General features: G+C 45.8%; 1 protein-coding gene across 2 annotated transcripts in view; it reads left to right on the top strand.

The window, feature by feature from the left end:
- The first annotated feature begins 5,626 nt into the window (after positions 1–5,626).
- ALPK2 (alpha kinase 2) overlaps positions 5,627–22,052 on the top strand; it is an 84,758-nt gene continuing 68,332 nt past the window's right edge. The window contains exons 1-2 of one of the 2 annotated variants that reach the window (XM_075268204.1): positions 5,627–5,684; positions 14,212–15,567. In XM_075268204.1, coding sequence (XP_075124305.1) covers positions 14,497–15,567 — 1,071 coding nt within the window. In that variant the 5' untranslated portion in view covers positions 5,627–5,684; positions 14,212–14,496. Of the gene's footprint in view, positions 5,685–13,144; positions 13,295–14,211; positions 15,568–22,052 lie in introns of those variants that run through there. The other variant, XM_075268194.1, reaches the window with a different exon arrangement.

Here is a 22,052-nt window from a genome sequence, read left to right as displayed (position 1 = left end):
AAAGTCACAGATTGTGGTCATTTCACAAGCTAAAGGGTTTGTCTGAGAAGTTAAGAAAATTGACCAAGAGGAAGAAATTGTGTAGATACAAAGAAATATCTATTACTTACCCACGTAAATCCCGCACCCCTCCAATGGATCCCACAGACCTCACAACTATTGAGGAAACTCGATTCAGAAATCCATTTCAAAATGTAATAAAATATGGCTGGTCGTGTTTTCACCCACAATCTTCAGCATTGCATCCAACTTTGAGAAGGGCGATATACAAGGACATACCGTACATTAGGCCTATGTGTCGAAAGCATCCAAGCTATGTTGATAAATACTTCATTCAGGTTATATGACAAAGTAAACTTTCAGCATTACTCAGACTCGGTCATGTGTCCTCTACAGTTTCATATGGACGAAGTAATAACATTCACTGCTATCAACAAGTGCGAACCCGAACCTACAGTAATGGATGCAAGGTGAACAAAACTATATGATCCTTAATAGGAAAAAATATAAGAGGACTATATAAAAGTATCCTGTGCAGTGTAGAATATAGAGGATCTGTCCTGTGTGGTGTAGTATATAGAGGATCTCTCCTGTGTGGTGTAGTATATAGAGGACCTGTCCTGTGTGGTGTAGTATATAGAGGATCTGTCCTGTGTGGTGTAGTATATAGAGGATCTGTCCTGTGTGGTGTAGTATATAGAGGATCTGTCCTGTGTGGTGTAGTATATAGAAGATCTGTCCTGTGTGGTGTAGTATATAGAGGATCTGTCCTGTGTGGTGTAGTATATAGAGGAACTGTCCTTTGTGGTGTAGTATATAGAGGACCTGTCCTGTGTGGTGTAGTATATAGAGGAACTGTCCTTTGTGGTGTAGTATATAGAGGACCTGTCCTGTGTGGTGTAGTATATAGAGGATCTGTCCTGTGTGGTGTAGTATATAGAGGACCTGTCCTGTGTGGTGTAGTATATAGAGGACCTGTCCTGTGTGGTGTAGTATATAGAGGATCTGTCCTGTGTGGTGTAGTATATAGAGGATCTGTCCTGTGTGGTGTAGTATATAGAGGATCTGTCCTGTGTGGTGTAGTATATAGAGGACCTGTCCTGTGTGGTGTAGTATATAGAGGATCTGTCCTGTGTGGTGTAGTATATAGAGGATCTGTCCTGTGTGGTGTAGTATATAGAGGATCTGTCCTGTGTGGTGTAGTATATAGAGGATCTGTCCTGTGTGGTGTAGTGTATAGAGGACCTGTCCTGTGTGGTGAAGTATATAGAGGATCTGTCCTGTGTGGTGTAGTATATAGAGGATCTGTCCTGTGTGATGTAGTATATAGAGGATCTGTCCTGTGTGGTGTAGTATATAGAGGATCTGTCCTGTGTGGTGTAGTATATAGAGGATCTGTCCTGTGTGGTGTAGTATATAGAGGACCTGTCCTGTGTGGTGTAGTATATAGAGGATCTCTCCTGTGTGGTGTAGTATATAGAGGATCTGTCCTGTGTGGTGTAGTATATAGAGGACCTGTCCTGTGTGGTGTAGTATATAGAGGATCTGTCCTGTGTGGTGTAGTATATAGAGGATCTGTCCTGTGTGGTGTAGTATATAGAGGATCTCTCCTGTGTGGTGTAGTATATAGAGGATCTGTCCTGTGTGGTGTAGTATATAGAGGACCTGTCCTGTGTGGTGTAGTATATAGAGGACCTGTCCTCTCTCCTGTGTGGTGTAGTATATAGAGGATCTGTCCTGTGTGGTGTAGTATATAGAGGACCTGTCCTGTGTGGTGTAGTATATAGAGGATCTCTCCTGTGTGGTGTAGTATGTAGACCTGTCCTGTGTGGTGTAGTATATAGAGGATCTGTCCTGTGTGGTGTAGTATATAGAGGACCTGTCCTGTGTGGTGTAGTATATAGAGGACCTGTCCTGTGTGGTGTAGTATATAGAGGACCTGTCCTGTGTGGTGTAGTATATAGAGGATCTGTCCTGTGTGGTGTAGTATATAGAGGATCTGTCCTGTGTGGTGTAGTATATAGAGGATCTGTCCTGTGTGGTGTAGTATATAGAGGACCTGTCCTGTGTGGTGTAGTATATGGTGGTGCTGAATTTTTCCAGCACTGACAGGCTTTCTTGGAGGTCTTTCTCGTGGGGGCCAGGAGTAGGAGGTCGTCGGTGTATAGCAGGAACTTCACCTCCCGGTCGTTCAGGGTGAGGCCTGGGGTTGGTGAGGCCTCCAGGGCTGTAGCCAGTTCATTGATATAGATGTTGAAGAGCGTTGGGCTCAGGCTACAGCCTTGTCTGACCCCTCGGGCCTGTTAGAAGTATGCTGTCCTTTTCCCATTCACCTTCACACTGCACTGGTTTCCGGTGTAGGAGCTCTTGATGACGTCGTACGTTCTTCCTCCTATTCCACTCTCTAGGAGTTTCAGGAGCAGGCCTGGGTGCCATACTGAATCAAACGCCTTCTTAAAGTCCACGAAGCAGGCGAATATCTTGCCTCTTCTGGTGTCGTGGACGTGCGTCTTGATGAGGCTGTGCAGGGTGTAGATATGGTCTGTGGTGCGGTGGTTTGGCATGAACCCTGCTTGGCTCTTGCTGAGGACCCCGTGTTGTGTGAGGAAGGTGAGGATTCTGTTATTGATGATGCTGTTGAACAGTTTCCCCAGCGTGCTGCTGACGCAGATCCCTCTGTAGTTGTTGGGGTCATATTGGTCCCCATTCTTGTAGATGGGGGTTATCAGCCCTTTGTTCCAGTCTTCGGGGAAGTGTCCTGCATTGAGGACGAGGATGAATAGTTTTGCCAGTGCCGCGTGTATTGCTGGAGGGCTGTATTTGATCATCTCTGGTAGGATGCCGTCAGGGCCACTGGCCTTTTTGCCTTTCAGCAGGACAATTCTTTCCTGTATATCTTTTATGGTGATTGTCGAGTCCAGAGGGTTCTGGAAGTCTTTGATGACTTTCTCCATGTCCCTCAGTTTGGTGATTATCTGTTGCTGTTCTGGAGTTAGGTCTTCTTCAGGGATGTTTTTGTAGAGACCTCTGAAGTAGTTGAGCCAGCTATTGCCGTTTTGGATGTGGGGAGAGTTTTTCTTGGGCTTTGTGCCCATGTGGTGCCAGGACTTCCAGAATGAGCTGTCCTGGAGGGAGTCCTCTAGTTGCTCTATTTTGTGGGAGAGGTTCCTCTTTTTCTTCTCTCTGAGGGTGCCTTTGTATCGCTTGCGCAGATTGTCGTAGGCTTCCCTCGTCTCTCTGTTGTTGGGGTCTCTGTGTTTTTGGTTGGAAGCTGTTCTTAGGGTATGGCGTAGTGCTCTGCAGTCGCTGTCGAACCATTTGTGGGACTGTTTGTTAGTTTGTCTTATGGGTTTGGTTCGTTTCAGGCCTGCTAGTTCTGCTGTGGTCTGTAGGATGTACTTGAGATCCTTCACAGCTCTGGTGACTCCCTGTTGGTCTGGCTGATAGGTGTTTGTATGGAACTTTGTGAGCAGTGTCTTGATTTCGGGTCGGTTGGTTGCGTTGGTATATTCCATGGCCTGGTGGTTGGCCCATTTGAAATGTCTTGGTAGGTTGTAGAGGCCAGTCTGTTGGGGCTCATGTGCGGGTGTTTTGTTCGGTATGTGGAGTAGGATCTGGTTGTGGTCTGATATACTGGAATCAGGCGCGATTGTGAAGTCTTCAATGTCTGACGGGTCTGCGTCTGTAATGGCGTAATCCACCACGCTGTTGCCCACCTGGAAATTTAGTGTGAAGCGTCCTATGGAGTCGCCTCTGATACGTCCGTTCATTATGTATAGTCCTAGGCTTCGGCACATGTTCAGCAGTTGTCTCCCACTCTAGTTGACAATTCTGTCTTGGCTGTTTCCTCTTGTCAGTGCGGGCTCTGGGTGGTGGATCCCACTTCTGTGGGTATGTGGGTTATCGTCAGGGGACAGGTAGTCTATCTCTGTGCCTGTCCTTGCGTTGAGGTCTCCGCATATTAGTACTCTGCCTTTGGGTTGGAATTGAGCAGCTTCCCTTTGTAGGACCTCATAGGTGTCGGAGTCGTGGTAGGGGGACCCTGGTGGGGGAATGTATACTGCACAGAGATAGATGTCTTGTTGGCCGCTGTGGATGGAGCTGCTTATTTTTATCCATATGTGATTGGTTCCACGTTTGGTAGCTTTTACGTGTTCTTTGAGCTCCTCCTTAAACCATATTAGTATGCCTCCTGAGTGGCGGCCTTGTTCGGTGGTCTTATTTTTCTGGGTGGGCACAGAGAATTCCTTGTAGCCCTTTGGTGTTAGAGACTCATCTTCTGCCCGGGTCCATGTCCATTCTGTCTATGAAGTCTGGATCTTTTGGTTTAGATCCAAAGTCTGAGGCGTTCAGCCCTTGTATGTTCCAACTACTGAAAGTTAGTGGTATCATCTTTGGTGGGTAAACAGAGGATGGGCTGGATTTTTGGTTGGTAGCAGTGTGGCCAGGTATTGGTTCATGTGTGCCACTGTTGTGGCCATTGTAGTGACCGCGGACTCCAGTCTCTTTATCGTCTCTATGTTGGTGCTCTGGGTGCTCTCGTTGGCTTTTTCTTGCTAGGTGGCCTCTTTGGGGGTTTTTGTCTTGTATATTGGCGGTTGTCGGGTGTTATATATTGTTGCCTTGGATCTTGGACTGCTCTGACATCACTTTCCTGACTGCTCTTGTAGATTCTCTGCGATACTTCATCTTAATCTTGTCTGACCTCGGTTACGTCTCCTGACTAAGCTTTATTTACTCCACAGTATCCCATTTCTAATTCTTCCTATGACCATTGGTCTGACTAAGTTACAGGATCTTCGTTCCCCCCTTTCTTGCCCCTCCTGGTATGCTTAAAATGACTTTCCTATTGTCACAGCCCTTCTCAAACATATCTCCGAACATTCCCATTGTGTCAGGTTCTATTTCTACTACTCAGCGGACACGTAACGCCTGATGTCTGGTGAGCAGTTAGATGGACTGGCGCTCGGGGTTCTGGGTAATTCCTTCCAGGAAAATACCTATTAAAGGTAAACATTTATTAAAGGGGTTGTCCAGTCATTCACTTTTAGGTTTCTTTATTAACACAAAGCCACAGACCAATATTGAAAAATATCTGGCACCCCCTGCTGTTTTTATGATTCCCTTTCAGTATGTCCATGTAATGTTTCTAGCACATGCCCAGTAGTCGAGGTTTCTTCAAACACTTGGTGAACTGTAATCTCTAGAGCCTCCAGATATTGAGTGATTGATTTCTCTGCAGCTCCCCCGCAGGCCATATGAAGTATTACACAATTTTAAGAATTAAAACCATTAGGTTATTTGTTGAATGCAGCCCCATACCAGGTCCTGTATAGCCAGTCAGGTGATTCTTTTCCCATGGGATCTATAAGATCTCTGCTTCTAACTTACCCACATGATGAATTAGGTTATTGGGTGCCCCCGTACCTGCTCTATGCCCACATATATAATGAAATATTTACTCTATTCATGGCCGGACTCCAAGATATTTATTACTAATGATAGTACAATTCTCCCAATGTTGAAATGATGTACGGTGGTGTGTAAGCTTACACTCCGAGAGCGCGCATGCTGCAAGTCTCAATTACATTTACTTGGCAAATAGATAAAAATAGATCAAGGGGAGACATTAAAGGTACGAGCGGGCGTCACAAGCTTTTCATCAACTTCTTCTGAGTTCTAAGGTAAGACATAAACAACCATAAGTCCTTAAGGATTGAAGTGTTTGTGAGTGTAAGAATACTTCAGCCTGGCACCATTATGTGCCCCCTGCCGGGCTCTCCATCATGATCTTCATTAATGAGGGTATTTAATCCTCTCATTCTGCTGCATGACTGGCTGAAAACGGGATGTATGGAAATGTCATAGCGGAAGGAATCATTAATGGGTGACGGCGGCGGGCGCTGTCCACGGAGGGAAATATCACCTGCTGCATGCGGGGTGCGGGGCTGGAGTCATACAATCCTCAGGGTCACCTGTAACCTCATTGTATAAGGAAATTCTGCTCTACAAGACTATTGTGGTTGTATATTTACAGTGTTTATGTCATAATTATACTATATACAGTAGATAGATGGTAGATAGATAGATAGATAGATAGATAGATAGATAGATAGATAGATAGATAGATAGATAATAGATAGGAGATAGATAGATAGATGATAGATAGACAGGAGATAGATAGATAGATAGATAGATAGATAGATAGATAGATAGATGATAGATGATAGATAGATAGATAGATAGATAGATAGATAGATAGATAGATAGATAGATAGATAGATAGGAAATAGATAGATAGTAGATGGATAGATAGATAGATAGATAGATAGATGGATAAATAGATAGATAGAAATGTGATATATTGATAGATAGTTATGAGATGTTCACCAACATTTGAACCCTTTGTAAATTGTGAAATCAGCATCAAATCTGTGCCAAAATCCACATATGAATTTTGCAGTGGATTCCTGGCAGACTTGCAGTGGTGTAAAGTGTGACCATGTAGTAGACATTGTGACTGTTTCTGTTGTGTATCTAGACACTTGTTTTATAACACAACCTATTCTGTAGAGTTATTATCAGTGACATTGTAAATGTCTATGGCTGGATGTGAAATAATGATGATGATAAAACATGGCACCTGAGAGACGGTACAAGCAGGGACTCAATCCAGTTATTAATATGGGTGACATGGCAGTACTAAGAGATCGGGTCATTTCTGTCCTGGCATTGATAAAAATAATAAGGGAAAAATAATAGATATTGCATTTCTGGATCTAGCAGAATGTGGAGGGCGTCTGTCGGTCCGAGCTCTCGGTAATACCAAAAAAGATTCAAAAGTAATCTTTGAGAACTTGCAGGGCATCACAATGGCCAAGAGGTGCAGAATATCGCACACTGTACCATTATCGCATGCCGTACCATTACATCGCGCTGAGCGAGAAGGGGTTGAACCCTACAGGATGCAGGGCGGGTTCACATTTGCGCCCGGTCTCCGGTTTAGCCAATCCGGCCGCTTTCTGTCTTCTGCCTCCCCGAAACTGGACAGGAGACGGAAAGTCGGCGGTTAGTTTTCAATCTGATTCACTTGAAAATGTTTTTTTTTTTAAAGGACACAAAGTCCTGCATGTCCGACTTTGTGTCCGGCTACAAAAAATGGTCTCCCCGCAAACAGGCAGAAGACGCACATGGGCGGTCACCTTTACAAATCCATTCAAGTAAATGGGTTTGTAAACTGACCGCCGGGTTTCCTTCTCCCGTCCAGTTTCGCGGGGCAGAAGACAGGACCTGGCTGGAGTGCACAAACTGGACAACGAGTGCAGGTGTGAACCCGCCCTAACTTTTAAGCCAGAATGACAGCATAAGGCTAAGGACCCACAGGCTGGCAACGTCGCACTAAAGCGCTGCGAGAACAACTACGGCATGAATGCATTACGGTTCTTCCCGCAGCACTTTGAATAGAAAGTTCACAGAGTTTTCCTCCGCTGACTTTCTGTTACAATTATATCTACTGGAAAGCTATCGGCGTTTCCGTAGATATAATTGACATCAGTGGCTTATCCAGGAATGGCGGGACCCCGTGGCGAACTTTTGACATGCGGCCCGACCGACGCAGAAGACCTCGACCGACCCCCTCCTCTGCATTCCTGCGCACTCTATTATGTCCCTTAGTGGCCCCTGCACACAGTATTATGTCCCTTAGTGGCCCCCGCACACAGTATTATGTTCCTTAGTGGCCCCTGCACACAGTATTATGTTCCTTAGTGGCCCCTGCACACAATATTATGCCCCATAGTGACCCCTGCACACAGTATTATGTCACTCAGTGGCCCCTGCACACAGTATTATGTCCCTCAGTGGCCCCTGCACACAGTATTATGTCCCTCAGTGGCCCCTGCACACAGTATTATGTCCCATAGTGGCCCCTGCACTCAGTATTATGTCCCATAGTGGCCCCTGTACACAGTATTATGCCCCATGGTGGCCCCTGCACACAGTATTGTACCCCATAGTGGCCCCTGTACACAGTATTATCCCCCATAGTGGCCCCTGCACACAGTATTATCCCCCATAGTGGCCCCTGCACACAGTATTATCCCCCATAGTGGCCCCTGCACACAGTATTGTACTCCATAGTGGCCCCTGCACACAATATTGTACCCCATAGTTGCCCCTGAACACAGTATTATGCCCCACTGTGGACACCCATAAATAATTATTATACTCTGGGGTCTTTTCAGACCCCAGAGTATAATAATCGGAGACCCGGGGGAATAAAAACATAAAAAACTACTGTTTCTTACCTGTCCCCCGGCTCCTATGCTGTCGGCCTTCTTCAATGACGTCGGACGTCACATGACCCGGGGCGCAGGCCGGGGTCATGGGACGTCAGAGATGTCAGACAACTAGGCCTGAGCTGAGGCCTGCCCGGATCGTGGAGAGGTAAGTAATAGTGTTTTTTACGTTTCTTAGCTCTCCCGGGCCTCCGTTCATTATACCCCGAGTATAATGATAGTCTTTGTGGGGCCCGCGGTGTCACTTATTGATCCCGGCCCAGCCAGGATGGGTAAGTAAATAGGGCCCATTACCGGCTGAAGTAACTCTAGCAGTAACGGCCTATTAAAAAAAAAACAAAAAAAAAAACGCAGCGGTAGCGGCTGTCACCGGGCCCCTTAATGTCCCGGGCCCTGTGGCAGCCGCTTCCACTGCTACCATGGTAGTTACGCCCCCGATTGACATGGTGCGATTTTCAAAACTGCAACGGTTTTGCAAATCGCAGCGTCTCCACAGTGCGATTTTTTCCGCAAAGTGGGCATGGGATTCACATGAATCCCATCCACTTTGCAAGTACTGTATAACGTCACAATTTTTCCCTGTGGCATTTTCGCCACGGGCAAATTGCGGCATTTCCGGCCCATGGGGCCCCGGCCTTAGGCTGAAGTCCTACGTTGCAGAAATGCAGCTTTTTTTGTTGCAGATTTTACTGCGTACAGGAGTGGATTGAGCAGAAGGAAGAAGTATAAGAACTTCCTATATATTTCCCATTCCTTTGGTAGCCATTCTTGGCTTTGGCTCAAAAAGCCGCAGCAAAATCTGCAACAAAAAAAGCTGCGTTTCATCAACATGGGGTCTCAGCCTAAAGGGGTTATTTGGTTTCTTTGATTGCTCACTTGCCATACAAACAGCAGTGGTGAGTGTAGGTACTGCAGCGCTGCCCCATGAAGGCTAAGGTGATCTCCGGGGGTCCCGGGTGTCAGTTCCTCACAGATCTAATATTGATAGTCTATCCTAAGGATAGGCTATCACTCATAGGAACCGGATAACCCCTTTATCCATACACCCGAAGCCTTATATACTCATCCATCTAATGAATGACTTACCCCCTTCTAATAAGGCCGTAATATAATTTAAAGACCAATAGCAATTTTGTAAGAGCGGGCATGCAAGCGGTTTCCTGGAGTCTGACTGAGACCAGAACATTTATTCCCCAGCTGCAGCCAATCAGAGAGCGTTGCCAGGGTAAAGGCAAAATTTCATGTGACCCTAGCAACCAATCAAGACCTGTCACTAGGTCAAAGAGAGATCCTTCCCTGAGACCTAACAGACATTGGTCCCAGCACTGACCAATCACAGGCCGTCACTGAGAGCAAAACATCTGCCCAGCAACCAAGAGGGGAAGAAACCTTCCCGCCAAACGAATTACCTCAGGAAGGTGACCAATGCACGTCAATAATCCCAGGGATCGCCTCCCTGAAGGTCCAGAATCGCTATTCGTTTTATTGGGGGTGAAGCGAAGCAGCAAAAATACTGCAAATTCGCCATTTTCATTATGGCAGCTGGCCGTTACAGGGTTAATGTCTCTTTTGACTTTGCTGGTGTTTTGCGGAGAATCGTAGTGTGATGTTACCTTCTGAAAAGGTTAACAATGTGGACAGTAGCTGCGAGCCTCATAGCTGATAATACCCCGGTGATGGATTTATGTCGGAATACATGTCAGAAAAGACGCTGACATAGCAGCGCCGGGTCCAGATAAATCCCAGGAATCCTCTCTGCTCTTTGTTTTACACAAATACGAGGGTCAGAAATTGTGGCGCCCGCTGCAAAATCTGTAACAGGGCCCCCATATACTATCTGCCACCTCTGCACCTGCCCAGTATACTCCTCCATAATGTAAAATACAACTATAATCTGTGTTACAACTACTGTGGGGTTGAGTCGATCTTGAGATTTCAGGATCATTTTCCTTCCGAACTGGATCCCGATCCCAATTCCGATCCTAATGCAAGTCAATGGGATTTTTTTAACGATCGAAAATCAGATTTTAAAAACGATCCTATTCCCTACACAGCATCGAGTCCAAAAATTGAAAGCTTCAATTTTTGGACTCCACGCTGTGATTAAAAGATCCGCTGGCTACTTAGTCCCCCCTGCTGTCCGGTTACCTGCACAGAACCACTGCTGCTCCCTGGAGCTCCGGGCCGTTGTTCTCTGTCCTTTCCTCTCGCATTCAGAAGCTGGTAGAGCGCCGTACTCGCCCCTGCCTCCCTAGGCTAGTGTTACTGATGCTGGGAGTAGGCGGGGCTTGTTGTAGCTTAGGAAAGTGTGTGTGGGTACAGGGTGGGGTGACGTGACTGCCCCCATCTCCCTAGGATAGTGTTACTGATGCTGGGAGTAGGCGGGGCTTGTTGTACCAATCTTTTTAGGAGGGATCAGAACCCGATCGCGAAGTTTACTCGATCGCCAATCAGGATCCTATCTTTGCCGATCCTGATCACTCAACCTTAGTTAAAAACCTTAATTATCCCTAATGGCCTTTTTTTTTTTTTTTTTTTTAAACCAAGATTTTATGTGAAATTTATTATTTATTCAAAATTTTTGATTATTTTATTTTTGATTTTCCATGTCACTATCTATATATTTTAAAATCTCTATCTACAATTTTCAGTCTGATCATTAAGCCTAATAATAGACAGACACTTGCCAATTCTATTGTTCCTCATTTACATCAAAGACAGGGTTACAATAGAAGATAACACCACTGATCCATCCAGTTTATCGCCTCTCCCTCTCTTTGCACTGAGCATGTCTAGAGAACTCTCCCATAAACTTCAATGTAAGCCAGAGACAAGTCAAGACCATTCTTGGATGGTATCTTCTCCATTTTCATGACTTGTGAGAACCTACAGTGGGAGGGACTTCAATCACGGGAATAAGATGGGGGTTACAGGACCTCCTCTCCTGTGTTGTTAAAAGTGTGGTGATGCCAAGTGGAATCTTAAAGGGTACATTTTTGTCTTTTCCATGGACCCCTCACCCATTTTCTGTGTACGCCATTGACTTGCAACACTGAGATATAAGCATAGACAGTTATTTTGGCGACCCCGCTTCACTTCTGTGGGGGTTGTGCCATCATGGACATTTAATCCCCGATCCACTGGACAGGGGATACGTGTCCAATTGCTGGGGCTCTGATCACCAAGGAGGGGGGGGGAACACATTCACTTCTATGGGGCGGTGGGTGCTGTCAGAGATTACAGTACAGGCAGCCCCATATCACACTGGTGCTCCATTCACGAGGAGTTTTTGCTTGATAACTGGGGGACTTGGCGATCAGGCCTCCCAGCGATCAGACACTTATCCCCTTATCTACAGGACAGGGGATAAGTGTTTGTAATGGCGCAACCCCTTTAATCCATATCAGATCAGCGTGATTGTAAAGATGTAAGGGTAACCTCTTTAGTTAGGCAACCTTAGGGGGATGACTGTAGATGGCCATACACAATGTCCCTGCCCAGGGTAGGTTAGCTCCCGCTGAGTAACAGTGTTTTTTTTAGGTATGTTCAGTCGTGACGGTTGTACGGATATATTCTGTAATGGCTGTTGATACAAAGTATTGCTGCATTTCCTTTGGAACATTGAGTCCGCCTGAATCTACCACATTACTTAACACTTCGAGTGGTATGACCCTACGGTGGCTGTGACCGGATGCCTGAGTTATGCTGGGATGAGGGTGATCTGCACAAGAGCGGCATTTATGCTAGTTGATAGTCCATTAGGCTTGCCAGTCCGTGTCATCCCAGAAAGTATCAGGAGGAACTGGAGGCCTAGTCCATGAGTGTGGTGGAGAGCACCGAGGGTGATAACAGGAGTGATCTTACCGACTCGTATGTAAGCTCTGAGTGAGTGTATTTACTTGTGTGCTATACCCCATGTATGCCGATCACTTGTCTTGTTATCTGCAGCCAAGATTAGTAAAATTTCCATTCCAGTATTTAAGAGCGTCTAGTGGTTTTTCCGTATGACATGACTATACTACACCACCAGGTCTGTGCGGCCGTTCTGTTCAGCGAAGTCGCAGCTGCTTCGAATATTTCAGTAACTTGGCAGCATTACATGGGTACGACTCCCATAGATCACCCGACTGTAGGGCCTGCTGTGTACTGAAATAAGACCCAGATCAATAGACAGTATATCAATAGAAAGGACAGCGCTGTACACCGTGTAGTGGCCATGTCTAGTTACTGCAGCTCCATCTCATTTGAAGGGGTTATGCTGGGACAGAAAGTTGTCCGGACCTGGCCCTGGTTCTGCAGGTTTAGAACCTTGAGTTTCTAGACTGGTTCCAACATCTGATCACGTGTCAATCGCCAAGTTCTCACCCTTGGTATAACATATACTATGGGGGTTCTGGAACCACCTGGGAAGCCCCAGGTTACGAACATACAGAACCTGGAGAGATTACGTTAACTTTCAGTTGATAAAAAAGCTGCAGTAACCAGACACGGCCAGTACAGTGTATGGCGCTGTTGTTCCAGCTGGTATACTGCACCACATTTGCAAATACAGGCAGTCTGAGAATGCTTGGACCTAAGGATTGGTTTTCAATAGTAAACTTCCAGAAAATCCCTTTAATGGGGGCCATACATAAAAAATTGCAAATATTTGTCCAGCTTTAGTAACCACCTTCTATGTCTAGGCGGATGAGCACACAAAGGAAACATACTGATATATAGAGGTCCACATGGCGGCCCACATGTACCCTGGTAGCTATCTCACCTGACTCCCCCATACACATCCATGCTTTGGTTGACTCTTCTGATCGTTGGTATTTTTCACATGAAAAAAAGGATTGGCGGGTGAAATCCAACTACCTGATCCTCATCTCCCGCAACATATGCCATCGGGGAAGAGACAGGAGGCCACCATAAATGGATCGACTGAACCCGGCTAGATTGGCAGGTTCGACTGATAGACATCTACTTTTCTACTGATCTATTCCAATTTCATCGAGGTAGGGATCGACTATGGGGGACAGGGCTTTAAAGAGTACCGCATCTGTTATTGTAGAGGAGATTGTCCAAAATGGTCTATTGGAACCATTTTAGCCAAATGTTGCTTGAAAATGATTAATTTACGATGGCCAATGACTACTGTTTGGCAAAAATGTGATCCATCAGGTTGAATTTTTTTACCATTATTAGTGGAAACTATGGGAAAATTATACATATCTGTTTCCTAACGGGAAAACAGTACATCTGTTTGCTGTCCTCTATCGGTAGCCCCCTTGAACATCATGCCCGACTTCTTCAACAAGCCTTTGTTGCATGATGCTGGATTTAGCCAAATCAATATCCCAGCTGTGGACAGCACTGTTTCGTTCTTGTTGGATCTCTTCAGCACAGGGTAGGGAAAATTGATTTGGCAGAGATGAGAGACTACCTTGAACATCATGCCCGACTTCATCAACAAGCCTTTGTTGCATGATGCGGGTTTTAGCCAAATCAATGTCCCAGCTGTGGACAGCACTGTTTCGATCTTGTTGGATCTCTTCAGCACAGGGTAGGGAAAATTGATTTGGCAGAGATGAGAGACTTCTAGACCAGGTTCTGGGGATAATATTACTCCCTAAGGAGAGATCACATTCTCAGTCGTATGGAGTCTTACAAAAAGCCTTTTTAGCTCCACTTTGGGGATTATGGGAAAATTTTGCAAATCTGTTTCCCAAGACGTAAACAGGAAAACAATGCTTCTGTTTGCTGCCCTCTATGGGTAGCTCCCTTGATCATCATGCCCGACTTCTTCAACAAGCCTTTGTTGCATGAAGCGGGATTTAGCCAAATCAATATCCCAGCTGTGGACCACCAGACTTATAATACTGAAAATATTCAACGTTTCGATAACACGTTAACATTGTTTGTTTTTTTTTAGGTAAACTTGAAGTACACGAAGACCAGACCTAAAAACTTTTAGTATTAGAATCCTATTTAGAGACCATCTACTCTACCTTTCAAGATATCCTACAAAGGTTGAGAACTTTTTCTCATGTATCCACCAGATCCCAAGATTTATGGAAGAACATCCAGACAGGATTAGGCCATGTGTTCATTGACTTTCTGTAGGATCCATTTATAACAGTAAGAGGACTATTTTAACCAGTTCCTAGACCTTGGATGATACCAAACCCAATCTTGAAGTAAAGACATTGAAACAACTATGGGTGCAGGTGAAAGTTTGTTTATTCTGGAAAAAGATAAAAAAGCTTCGGAACATTCCAAGTTAGACGTTGAGGCCGAAAAATTGGCTAAACGAAAAAATGGGCATCGTAATGGTGACTTCAAAGGACATGAAAGGGTCATCTGCCATACGGGTAGCATTGACCATCTCTACTGCATGTGGCATGGATCTAAATATTGTTGCAGAGCCCCCGAGCCAAAGTTGGATACCCATCGGACTATAGGAGAAGACTTTTTTGATGATTGTCTCAACTATTTGGAATGCTTCGATGTCATGATGGATTATGAGAATGGAACTTGGCAGCATGTTCCTCTAGGCAAAGAGCTGATCTTTTTACTGGAAGATGACCAGGATGATGAGACAAAAGTAAGCCGGGATTGCCTAAATGAGTGTGATAGACTCCCGAGTGGTGTGACTTGTACGAATGAAGGATCGAATAACACTGTATCTATGGATGCCTCAACTAGTCTCTGTGTCAGTCACTCAGAGCCACCAAGACTAGATGTAAAAGGAGACTTCCCCGGAGACAATCTAAAAGCATTGCAACCAGAGATGGTGATCACAGTCGGGCACCAAGAGGACAATACTTCTAGTTTGAAAAGAAAAGAAAGATGTAAACTTCCTTTATCCGCGATCCAGGATGAACAAGCTGGAATTGATGAGGACAGCATGGAAAATAGTCTCAGAGGAGATGTTTCGACATGTATTAAGGCGAAAAACAGCGACCCTTACATGGAACTATATCTGGTTAATGTATTAGACAATTCAGTCACCATGACAGAGGGGTCAACAGAGGATCCTCTAATAGATGACTTCTCCAAAGAAAAAGGAGCGTTGGACCAGACTTGTGAAGATCCAGGAACTTCAGAGCCTACAGAAGAATGGGAAGATGACTATCATTCTACAAAAGATACATCTCCTTTATGTTCTGAAGATGAAGATCATCAAGACGAAGACCTGACCGAGGAGGAGCCATCAAGTGGCCAAGCAGAAAGCCCTCTTATTGTCATAGAAGATGTGGATACGGAAGGTCCAGTAGATCACGCTCAGGTAAAATACTGGGAACAAAAAGTTGGGTTTGATGAACTCGAAGGTTACTTGAAGTAGCAGAGCTAAATTTGTCCCTCAAGAGATTGAATCATGATACACCGTGACAAACTCAGCTCTGCTAGATCCGTATTTGCTTTATATGAGTTAATGTGTTGGCTCCTCTACAATCTAGGAATTCCCATTTAGATAGTAAAGTGAGTGGCAGCTCCTGCTGTTGAGGGAAATGGATTTGAGAAAGCACTTAGGATAAACAGTGAGCATTCCTGACTATAGAAAACGGCTGATAATAGCCCGATAGGCTGGTGGACCTACAACAGCTGTATCAGGAAATGTGATCTAGGCATGTCCTCAGTTTATGGTGAATACATTTTTAACCCTCTCACTTTTGGTTAGTAATTTTGCCTATGGCTTACATACAGTGCACCTACAGCATATAAAGTGCAAACACATAGGGACACAGAGCTTACACAGTCCACATACAGCAAATGTAGAGTGTCTACACAGTGCAAATACAGTGTGCTCACACGCCAGATACAATGTATACATAATCCAAATACATTAGCGAAGATTCCAGCCCTGCAGATAGATAGGTTAACTTCACCAGAACCAAGCATATCACCCCAGCCCTGCAGATAGATAGGTTAGTGTCACCAGACCCAGCATATCACCCCAGCCCTGCAGATAGATAGGTTAGTGTCACCAGAACCAGCATATCACCCCAGCCCTGCAGATAGATAGGTTACTGTCACCAGACCCAGCATATCACCCCAGCCCTGCAGATAGATAGGTTAGTGTCATCAGAACCAGCATATCACCCCAGCCCTGCAGATAGATAGGTTAGTGTCACCAGACCCAGCATATCACCCAAGACCTGCAGATAGATAGGTTATAGTCACCAGACCCAGCATATCACCCCAGCCCTGCAGATAGATAGGTTATGGTCACCAGAACCAGCATATCACCCCCACCCTGCAGATAGATAGGTTATGGTCACCAGAAACAGGATATCACCCCAGCCCTGCAGATAGATAGGTTAGTGTCACCAGACCCAGCATATTACCCCAGCCCTGCAGATAGATAGGTTAGTGTCACCAGAACCAGCATATCACCCCAGCCCTGCAGATAGATAGGTTAGTGTCACCAGACCCAGCATATCACCCCAGCCCTGCAGATAGATAGGTTAGTGTCACCAGTACCAGCATATCACCCCAGACCTGCAGATAGATAGGTTAGTGTCACCAGTACCAGCATATCACCCCACTAACCTATCTATCTGCAGGGCTGGGGGGATATATTGGGGTCTAGTGACACTAACCTATGTGTCTTGGGGGCTGGGTTAAGTAAGATGCAGGGACCTGGTGACATACTCCCAATACAGGATGATCCCTACGTTACCGTTCTATAACTTTCTGTAAATATGGCTCCTCCCTTCACACTTGCGTTGCGAACTTCCATTGAGGATTATTTTGCCAATTACATTTATTTTAACAAGAATTTTTGTCCTAAAAAATTTGGATCCCAGTAAAGACCACATTGTAGTCATTGGGGTCCCTTGGGATACATGGACCAAATTTCCGTTCTTCCGGTCCTGCGATGGATGTGAATCTTTTTTTCACCACTTTTCTGTTTCGGAAAGTTCCTTCTCATTGAAGAGAAGCAATTCTGTTTGTTCCTCTGACCTATAAAACATAAACACTTACCTAAAAGACTTCTGTATATGCCCCTTTTTTTAATAGAGATCTTCACCCCATCGTCACCCCAACCGTATGACCCGCAATATCACAACATACAGGACTGTAAAACTACCCTCCAAGTGTCTCATGTGATCCCAGCCTTCCAGGACTAATATCTGTGCCAGTCAGTTACAGCATGGAAAGTGTTACAGCCCCTGGAAGATTGTAAGAACGTCTGAGGAGAACAGGTGCAAGACTGGAAATGGCAGATGCAGCTCTCGGGAGGGTTGATGGGGGCGAGAGGGCCGCACTGGAAATGACAGGGATGAAGGTGTTTTTCCATCCTCCATACATGTTATATCAGGTTGTCATTACAAACATATTCCTTGCAGTGGCGTAACTGTAGCCCTATGGGCACTGGAGTGAAGTTTAGGCCAGGTACCCCCCACGCATTATACCCCAAGATGTCTCACTGCACGCCCTCCCTTTCCTCTTTTAGGATACATACAGACAATTAGGCAGTAGCGTAACTAGGAATGGCAGGGCCCCATGGCAAACTTTTGACATGGGCCCACCCTGACCAACGCTGAAGACCCCGACCGACCCCCTGCATTCCTGCATGTACTATTATGCCCCATAGTGGCCCCTGCACGCAGTATTATGCCCCATCAGTGGCGTAACTAGGAATGCCAGGGCGTCGTGGCAAACTTTTGACATGGCCCCCCCCACTTCCTAACCGACACTGACGACCTTGACTGACCGACCCCCGCCGCATTCCTGCGTGCTCTATTATGCCCCATAGTGGCCCCTGCACACAGTATTATCCCCCATAGTGGCCCCTGCACACAGTATTATCCCCCATAGTGGTCCCTGCACACAGTATTATGCCCCATAGTGGCCCCTACACACAGTATTATGCCCCATAGTTGCCCCTGCACATAGTATTATGTCCCATAGTGGCCCCTGCACACAGTATTATGGCCCCTGCACACAGAATTATGCCCCATAGTGGCCCCTACCCACAGTATTATGCCCCATAGTGGCCCCTGCACACAGTATTATGCCCCATAGTGGCCCCTGCACACAGTATTATGCCCCATAGTGGCCTCTGCACACAGTATTATCCCCCATAGTGGCCCCTGCACACAGTATTATCCCCCATAGTGGCCCCTACACACAGTATTATGCCCCATAGTGGCCCCTGCACACAGTATTATGCCCCATAGTGGCCCCTACACACAGTATTATGCCCCATAGTGGCCCCTGCACACAGTATTATCCCCCATAGTGGCCCCTGCACACAGTAATATCCCCCATAGTGGCCCCTGCACACAGTATTATCCCCCATAGTGGCCCCTGCACACAGTATTATGCCCCATAGTGGCCCCTGCACACAGTATTATGCCCAATAGTGATCCCTGCACACAGTATTATGCCCCATAGTGGGCCCTACACACAGTATTATACCCCATAGTGGCCCCTGCACACAGTATTATGCCCCATAGTGGCCCCTACCCACAGTATTATGCCCCATAATGGCCCCTGCACATAGTATTATGTCCCTTAGTGTCCCCTCCACAGTATTATGCCCTATAGTGGCTCCTGTACACAGTATTATTGTCCCATAGTGGCCCCTGCACACAATATTATACCCCATAGTGGTCCCTGCACACAGTATTATGCCCCATAGTGTCCCCTGCACACAGTATTATGCCCCATAGTGGCCCCTGCACACAGTATTATCCCCATAGTGACCCCTGCACATAGTATTATCCCCCCATAGTGGCCCCTACACACAGTATTATCCCCCCATAGTGGCCCCTGCATACAGTATTATACCCCATAGTGGCCCCTGCACACAGTATTATGCCCCATAGTGGCCCCTGCACACAGTATTATACCCCATAGTGGCCCCTGCACACAGTATTATCCCCCATAGTGGCCCCTACACACAGTATTATGCCCCATAGTGGCCCCTGCACACAGTATTATGCCCCATAGTGGCCCCTACACACAGTATTATGCCCCATAGTGGCCCCTGCACACAGTATTATCCCCCATAGTGGCCCCTGCACACAGTAATATCCCCCATAGTGGCCCCTGCACACAGTATTATCCCCCATAGTGGCCCCTGCACACAGTATTATGCCCCATAGTGGCCCCTGCACACAGTATTATGCCCAATAGTGATCCCTGCACACAGTATTATGCCCCATAGTGGGCCCTACACACAGTATTATACCCCATAGTGGCCCCTGCACACAGTATTATGCCCCATAGTGGCCACTGCACACAGTATTATGCCCCATAGTGGCCCCTGCACACAGTATTATGCCCCATAGTGGTCCCTGCACACAGTATTATGCTCCATAGTGGCCCCTGCACACAGTATTATGTCCCATAGTGATCCCTGCAGACAGTATTATGCCCCATAGTGGCCCCTGCACACAGTATTATCCCCATAGTGGCCCCTGCACACAGTATTATGTCCCATAGTGATCCCTGCAGACAGTATTATGCCCCATAGTGGCCCCTGCACACAGTATTATCCCCATATTGGCCCCTGCACACAGTATTATCCCCATAGTGGCCCCTGCACACAGTATTATACCCCATAGTGGCCCCTGCACACAGTATTATCCCCCATAGTGACCCCTGCACACAATATTATGCTCCATTGTGGACACCCATGAACAATTATTATACTCTGGGGTCTTTTCAGACCCCAGAGTATAATGATCGGATACCCAGGGGAGGATACAAACATAAAAAAACACTGTTTCTTACCTCTCCCTGGCTCTGATGCGGTCCCTGCTAATATCGGCCATCTTCAATTATGTACAGGACATCACGTTACCAGGGCTTATGTTGCAACGGATAAATACGCTGGCTCCGGCCATGTTCCATCAGGGACATCACTCATGTAGGCCTGAAGCCTGCCCGGAGAGGTACATAACAGTGTTTTTTATGCCCCCTAATGTCCAGGGCCCTATAGCAGCCACTACCCTGCTCCGCGGTAGTTACATCCCTGCAATCAGGATTATGTACGGAATTCAATGTAGAAAATTCGTACCACAACCCATTAGTATTAAGTCAATGAGAAATCCTATTTTTATGCATATTTTTTGACCCTTCATGGATCTGCCGTCAGTCTCTTCTCTTCCTGATCCAGCGCTGACGCCTTGTGATGCATAAACAATTACTGGCAGATAATGATGACCAATTCAGCTCTGCTACATCTGCATATACAGTATATATGCACACACAACAGTAACCCATAAGCAAATATTTGTGGTGGCTTGTATTACGTATGAGGTGGCGGTTGAGTCACCAGTCAGCAAAATACCAGGGAACACCTGTTCTGTGCACTCTCAGACACTTCGTTGTGCCCACCTAAATAAGAGTTGACGGTATGTTCGGTATTAAGCATATATAACCTACAGCTATGATCGCAAAACACAGTCAATTTCCCTTAATCTGGCATGTCTGGAAATCCCTCTGACTCATATTATATTGTTAAGAGGGTGTTCTTACAGTGTTACCATAAGAAAGCCAATCACAGACATATTGGACTGTCCAAACCAAGCCACAGGAACTTCACACGGTGCCAACCACATTGACCCATAAAAGACTAGTTACAGATACCTAACATGGTGCCAACCACAATGATCTATAACAGAGTAGCCACATGGACCTCACACAGTACCGACCACAATGATCTATAACAGGGTAGCCACATGGACCTCACACAGTACCGACCACAATGATCTATAACAGAGTAGCCACATGGACCTCACACAGTACCAATCACAGTGATCTATAGAAGTCTAGTCATGGGGACATCATACAGAGCCAACCACATTGCCCTATAACAGGCTAGCCACAGGGCCCTCACATAGTGCCAATTGCGTTTATATATAACGGACTAGCCACAGGAACCTCACATAATGACAACCACATTGACCTATAATAGGCTAGGCTCAGGGATCTCACATAGCAGCAATCATATATATATATATATATATATATATATATATATATATATATATATATATATCAGGCTAGCCATAGGGACCTCACATGGTACCAACCACATTGACCTATAGCAGGCTAGCAACAGGAACCTCACATGGTACCAACCACATTGATCTACTGTATAATAGATTAGCCACGGGGAACTCACATACTGACAACCACATTGACCTATAATAGGCTAGCCACAGGAACTTCACATAAAGCCAACCACTATAATAGGCTAGCCACAGGGACCTCACATAGTGGCAACCACATTGACCTATAGCAGGCTAGCCATAGGGACTTCACATAGTGTAAACCAAATTGTTTAGCCACAGGGACCTCACATAGTACCAACCAAATTGATCTATAGCAGGCTAGTCACAGAGATTTCACATAGTACCAACCACATTGTTCTATAGCAGACTAGTCACAGGGACCTCACATAGTGGAAACCACATTGATTTAAAACATGTTAGCCATAGGGATCTCACATAGTACCAACCACAGTGATCTGTAGAAGGATAGCCATAGTGACATCATATAGAGTCATCCACATTACTCTATAACAGGTTAGCCCAGGGACCTCAAATAGTGTCAACCACATAGATCTATAACAGGGTAGCCAGAGGGACCTCACATAGTACCAACCACGTTAACCTATAACAAGCTAGCCACAGAGACCTCACATAGTACCAACCACATCCTATTAATATTATAAATGTGAAAGTTTGTGAGTTTGTGTGTTTGGATGTTTGCATGTTCGGATGTTTGTTCCTCAATCACGGAAAAACCGCT

Source organism: Leptodactylus fuscus, chromosome 1, assembly GCF_031893055.1.
Source record: "Leptodactylus fuscus isolate aLepFus1 chromosome 1, aLepFus1.hap2, whole genome shotgun sequence".
Taxonomy (NCBI): domain Eukaryota; kingdom Metazoa; phylum Chordata; class Amphibia; order Anura; family Leptodactylidae; genus Leptodactylus; species Leptodactylus fuscus.
The sequence above is the reverse complement of the archived record's forward strand: the minus strand, read 5'-3'. Positions and strand labels throughout refer to the sequence as shown.